Raw genomic sequence first — 6,584 nt, forward strand, 5'->3', positions numbered from 1 at the left:
TTTTTTCAAATAAATAAGACCTCAGTAGGCGGACCTGATAACAGTGGCAATGAAAGGAAAGTAGTCGCAAAATGTGAGTTTCCAGCATGATGTTGCTTGTTTTATTTCCTTCTGTGTGAATCGAAAGAATTCAGAGCTATGTTCCCTTAATCACAAGCAATGTTCCCTGGTTTTCATAGGATTGCCACCGCCAGAGCCACACTACTTGCTTTTTCATAATATTTTCTTTTTGTTTCTTTCTTTTGAATTTCTACAGGGCTGCAAAGTATGCCAGGGGAGTATGTAGCTCGGGGTGGTCCAATGGGTGTGAGTATGGGACAGCCAAGTTATACCCAACCCCAGATGCCCCCCCATCCTGCTCAGCTGCGTCATGGGCCCCCCATGCATACGTACATTCCTGGACACCCTCACCACCCAACAGTGATGATGCATGGAGGACCGCCCCACCCTGGAATGCCAATGTCAGCATCAAGCCCCACGGTTCTTAATACAGGAGACCCAACAATGAGTGGACAAGTCATGGACATTCATGCTCAGTAGCTTAAGGGAATATGCATTGTCTGCAATGGTGACTGATTTCAAATCATGTTTTTTCTGCAATGACTGTGGAGTTCCATTCTTGGCATCTACTTTGGACCAAGGAGCATCCCTAATTCTTCATAGGGACTCTTAAAAAGCAGGAAAATACCAACCGAAGTCAATTTGGGGGACATGCTAAATAACTATATAAGACATTAAGAGAACAAAGAGTGAAATATTGTAAATGCTATTATACTGTTATCCATATTACGTTGTTTCTTATAGATTTTTTAAAAAAAATGTGAAATTTTTCCACACTATGTGTGTTGTTTCCATAGCTCTTCACTTCCTCCAGAAGCCTCCTTACATTAAAAAGCCTTACAGTTATCCTGCAAGGGACAGGAAGGTCTGATTTGCAGGATTTTTAGAGCATTAAAATAACTATCAGGCAGAAGAATCTTTCTTCTCGCCTAGGATTTCAGCCATGCGCGCTCTCTCTCTCTTTCTCTCTCTCTCTTTCTCTCTTTTCCTCTCTCTCCCTCTCTCTAGCCTGGGGCTTGAATTTGCATGTCTAATTCATTTACTCACCATATTTGAATTGGCCTGAACAGATGTAAATCGGGAAGGATGGGAAAAACTGCAGTCATCAACAATGATTAATCAGCTGTTGCAGGCAGTGTCTTAAGGAGACTGGTAGGAGGAGGCATGGAAACCAAAAGGCCGTGTGTTTAGAAGCCTAATTGTCACATCAAGCATCATTGTCCCCATGCAACAACCACCACCTTATACATCACTTCCTGTTTTATGCAGCTCAAAAACATAGACTGAAGATTTATTTTTAATATGTTGACTTTATTTCTGAGCAAAGCATCGGTCATGTGTGTATTTTTCCATAGTCCCACCTTGGAGCATTTATGTAGACATTGTAAATAAATTTTGTGCAAAAAGGACTGGAAAAATGAACTGTATTATTGCAATTTTTTTTGTAAAAGTAGCAGTTTGGTATGAGTTGGCATGCATACAAGATTTACTAAGTGGGATAAGCTAATTATACTTTTTGTTGTGGATAAACAAATGCTTGTTGATAGCCTTTTTCTATCAAGAAACCAAGGAGCTAATTATTAATAACAATCATTGCACACTGAGTCTTAGCGTTTCTGACGGAAACAGTTTGGATTGTATAATAACGCCAAGCCCAGTTGTAGTAACGTTTGAGTGCAGTAATGAAATCTGAATCTAAAATAAAAACAAGATTATTTTTGTCATGCTGACTCCACTGCTTGAAAAATTTGTTTACTACCCCCCAAATTTTAAGGATTAATGCAGTAAACAGGAAAATTAATTTTAGCTCCCTCAGACGTATTTTTATTGAAAAATTTAACCACAAAGTAAATTATTTGATAATAGTCTCTGATTTCTTTAAGCTGACTTAATGAACTCCTAATATCAGCAAATTTAAGGCCCGAGGGCACTAAACTATCTGTAGAGTCAGACTGCATCCAACAGAATTACTCACCTAATATCAGTGAAATTATTCTTGCGCATAATGGCAAACCTAAATACAGAGGTAAGTCTTTTACTGAGAATGTTACCTAGGATGAGCAGGAGATGTTTATTAGGAAATTAACTATGTGAATTGAAGAGACCAGTCTTCAAAATCTAATTTTTATAAATATACTCTATGTTCTCATTGGATAAAACTGGTTATTAACCAATTTTCCAGAACAGCTGTACAGAATTTCTGCATGGCAGCCAGCTAAATGGTACAAAATAACATGTTTAAGCTGAAATAGCTTATAATTTTATTTAAATAAAATTGCTGCTATAAAAAGTGCTTCCCAAAGCTAAGGGAAATATACAAATATTTTAATTAAGGCAAATTCTCGTTTAAAAAAAAAAATCATCCTTTTAGGAGTGATCGCTTTGTAAACAAAGGATGGGTCCGAGGAGAGCGCCTTAAACTCCAGTCTGACTTTCAGGCCCATGTCAACCTATAAACCCGCCCTGAACAATTCTATTTTCTATTTGAAAAGAGAAACCAGCTGTGGGCTGGGTTTACTGGGTGACGTGTGATTGACTGACTCACCTGCCGGAGCGCAGCGCGCGCGTTCTCACCTTTTGTTTATTGGGCCTTGTTTCTAAACACGTGGATGCGCAGACGGAGTGAAGCCTCGACCCTCAGCCGCCTCCACGCCGCAGCGCCCTCCGCCCCACCCCGCCCCCCACCCCATATATGGGATTGTTTAAATTTCAGATTTGGGCCCAGTGGCAATTCTTTGGCAACATAAATAGTCCGTGTTAGCGAAATCATTCCCTTTTGGTAGCTGGTTACTAGCAGTTAGCAACCATTTATTTACTTTAAAAATTAATAATAAACTTTATAAACTACCCATCCATTCGCCCCTCCTCCCCAGTACATGCCTGGGTGAGTAGGTTATTTTCAGCCTTTATTCTTGACGATGCTCTTGCCGGTTGGGGGAGGGAAAGAAAGGGGAGGAGACAGAGAGAGAGAGAGAGAGAGAGAGACAGGGCGGGGGTGGAGGGGGGGTGGAGAGGCACCGGGAGGAGGAGTAGGGTACAAATGAAGAAGAATCAGGAAATATGGAGACTATGAAGATTCAAGATCATTAGTGTCCAATGAATTAGAAAAAAATAAAACAAACTGTTTTCTTTTCGCTGTGTTCCCTGCTCTGTGTGGCGGTTTTGTGAGGGCCTTGCTCTCCTCAGATCCTTTCTCTCCTTGCCTGGACACCCCCACTCCCCCTTAACGCGATTTTAGCTTTTCCTCTTGTAAATTTCAGAGCCAGCTTGGAGGTTATTGAGGACACTTATCTGAAAGATAAAATAATAGAGGTGCTGAGGGTGTTTTTGATGTTTCTTAAAAGGCAAAACCCAAACGCCCTCTTCTAAACAAGGGCACACAATTGTACCTGCTTTTTATGGAGGGAGGGCTGCTGGTTGAATGAGACTCTTTTTTAGCATGATTTAAATATTTTTTAAAAAATTAAAAATATTTGACCCTATCATATTTAATCAGCTGTAATTATAACACACTCGAAATGAATGATATGCCTTGACAGTATTTTTATTGTTATTGTTCATTGCATGATGTTCGACTGCTTTAGAAGCACAGGAAAGAGAAGTAAACGCGCTACAAATGGGGAATTACCCTCGTTTAGCATTAAAATTCATTTAGATAAAATTGCCACAAACATTTAAATGGGAAGATTAGTTCCCCCTCACGCCTTATTGCACTCGCTCAATGGTTCCGTTAAGAACATTTTACACGTTGGAAATTCCGTCTTCTCAGACGGCTTGCTGTTTCCTAGTTACCCACATTCAAAGCAAAGGCAGCAGCAAAGGCAGCCGCAGCAGCAGCAGCAGGAAAAAAAAAAAAAAAAAGTTTTGGCAACTGGTCTGCAATTCATGCGCTGCTGGCCCCAGCCTCCCCTCCGCCCACAGCAGTCCGCCCCCCACCCATCACCTTTCCCCAGCCCATCTCTTCTCTCCCCATTAAGTAATTTGCTGAGTCGTGCCCTTCAGAAAACAAGTTGCTTAGTTGTATCGTCTTTGAATATAATGTTAAAATACAAAGAAGCCCGTTTGTCTCTCTCCCGGCCTCCCCTCTCTCTCGCCTCTGCTCTGAGTTGGGGGTTTGGTTCGAAAGTGCTGAGTTTCTTACATCCCCTACTCCGAGGCCACCTAGGCACGGTTTTTTTGGCTTTCTCTTCTGCCAGGACATTTCCAGGAAATTCGCCACTGTCTTTTGCTTGTATTAGAAACGTGTGCAAGAATTAGTTTGAAAAGTCCTTGCAACGTCTAGTTTCTCCCTCTCCTTTTCTTTTCTCTCTTCTTCTCTCTCCGCCCCCCCTTCCGCCCTCCCACCCTTCCTTCCTCCCTCTCCCTCCCTCCGCAGAGCCGCAGGAAAAGAAGAATGTCGGCTTCGACTGCCATCTTTTGGGGATTTGGAAAAACGACTCGGTAGGAAACGGAGGGAGGCGGAGGCGCGGGGGGTGGGGGGAACCCCCTTATTATCCTGTGTCGGAACTGGCTCCCTTAATCTGATGCTTAAATATTTGATGTGGAAAAATTACCCATAAAATTAGTTACTAACAATTTCAAATTGAAATCACTTATCGAATTATAAACGCATTAAAGCTGTATGGATGGTATTAGGAGTTCCTCGGGAGGCAGCGGGTGTCTTCTCACTGTGCGCCCGGCCGGCGAGTTTCGCCCCGGGGACTGGCACCCCCACGGAGCCCGAGGAGGGCCGCGGAGAGGGAGGCGCGGCGCTCGGGTGCGGGGTCCGGGCCTGGGGGACCAAGCGCGGCCAGGCCCGGGCAGCGGCTCCGGCTGGCTCGGCCGGCGGGGGGGCGGGGAGGAGGGAGGGGAAGGAGCGGCGGTGGGAGGCTCCGACCCCCGGGCAGAGGCGCCTACCAGGAAACTTCGTAGTCAAGTCGAAAGCTTCTGAAAAGGAAAAACGCAAGCCCTACCCGCCCCCTCCCGCCCGCGTCTCCCACGCTGCACGCAGATTTTGCGCTCGGGGTCGGTTGCTGTGTGCAGCGCCTCTCCTCCCCGAGTCCGCCGGCCAGGGATGGAGGCGAGATGCCGGCGGCTGGCGGCTGGGCCGAACTCGGTGCGGGAGAGCAGCTCCCGCGGGCTGCCGCGGCGGCTGCGAGGAGTCCAGACGAGGATGCCGCTGCCCCGGTGTCCTACAGCGCACAGCGTCCTGGCCTGGACCCTGTGCCTGAGAGGACAGGTCTATGCTTAGAGCCCAAGGCACCTTGGGGGGGCGACTTCGGCATCTGCAGTAGCTTCCTATCTCCTCCCCACCGCAAGAGGAAAGTCAAGTGTAAGGGGACTACTGACTTTGTCTCTGGAGGCGAGGCGACCCCGGTTTGCGCACAAGGTTATGGAAAGACACCTCCTGGGGCACTCGGGGGGGGGGGCTCCCTTAGAACAGCTCGGGTGTGCTTTGTGAAGCGCTATGGGTTTCTTGATGGATTCGATTTCCGAGTCTCACCGCGGCGCTGGCAGCGCGACTCCGAGAGCTTAGGGGCTCGGAGGGCACTTGGAACCCGGGCAGCGCCCGCCGGGCAGGTCGCGAGTGCCAGGGTCGGGGGTCGTAGTAGGGGGGCCGTGGGCAGCACCCCGACGCCTTAGGAAGGAGCTCCTTGGGAACGCTTTAAAGCCTTTGCAAACTTTCCCTTGCCTTTTAGGATTTCAGCAGGCCCTTGGCCCATGTGAACGCTGTAAAAACATGACTTGATTCAAGCTCCCGGGTGGGCAATTGGACGCCGGGTGGAGCGGCGTGGAATTGGATAGTGGTGTGGCCCGCCTGACCGGGCATTTCCCCTCGTTTCATCCCCCTCTTCCGTGCCATCCCGCACCTCTTTGACTGTTAGGCGGTATGCAACACTCAGGGTGGCCAGGTGCAGTCTATAGGGCGTTGGGAATCCCAGAGCCAGGTAAAAGAGCAGTGAGGGAAAGAGAGCGGGGGATCGCCCCTTAAGGGAGACGGCTGATGGCGGGGAGCGGGGGTTGGGGGAGAGGTGTCACTTTTTGGCCCAGTTTGCCCGCCAACGCGTCTGTAACATTCTCTCCCAAGGCAGAGCTGAAAGGAAAAACAAACAACATATTGAGCAATCAGTTCGCCAACATTTGAATTTTCAAGAGCTTTTGCCCTAAAAACAGGTACCCCGGGGGTCTTGGCAGGGAGATGAAGGACATTTAGGGTCTCGGTTGTCGCGGGCCACACCCTGGGGTCGCCCCTCCGCGCGCTGCCCCCTGCCAGCCAGGCTCTCTCATCCCAGCGCGGGGAAAGCCAGGCGGTGAAGCCCTGGAGAAAAGGGATTTAGTTTTAAGCCAGTCTCCCATCGATCGGGTCGGTAATTCCTACCCCTGCCCACTCGCAGACACACTCACCTCTACCCTAAAGCATTAAGTTCATTACACGAGCAATGATCTTAATCTCCAGGCGGAAAACGAGTCCCGGGACCTCGACGATTCGGGATGCAGTGAATAAAGTCACCTGTTCACGCAGCCGCCCAGCCGGCTCCTCCGGG

The 6,584-nt window shown here is 47.8% G+C and overlaps 1 protein-coding gene across 4 annotated transcripts in view; it reads left to right on the plus strand.

Annotated features, from left to right (window-relative positions):
- MEIS1 (Meis homeobox 1) overlaps positions 1–1,784 on the plus strand; it is a 133,642-nt gene extending 131,858 nt beyond the window's left edge. For 2 of the 4 annotated variants that reach the window (XM_045077918.1, XM_004742084.3), the window contains exon 13: positions 257–393. Coding sequence is in view for 2 of the 4 variants with exons in the window: in XM_045077917.1 (XP_044933852.1) it covers positions 257–540 (284 nt within the window). In the remaining 2 variants the exon portion in view is untranslated. Of the gene's footprint in view, positions 1–256 lie in introns of all 4 variants that reach the window. The other 2 variants (XM_045077917.1, XM_004742081.3) reach the window with 1 other exon arrangement.
- The last annotated feature ends 4,800 nt before the right edge of the window (positions 1,785–6,584 follow it).

This window comes from Mustela putorius, unplaced genomic scaffold (genome assembly GCF_011764305.1).
Source record: "Mustela putorius furo isolate JIRA1106 unplaced genomic scaffold, ASM1176430v1.1 tig00000224_pilon_pilon_pilon, whole genome shotgun sequence".
Taxonomy (NCBI): Eukaryota; Metazoa; Chordata; class Mammalia; order Carnivora; family Mustelidae; genus Mustela; species Mustela putorius.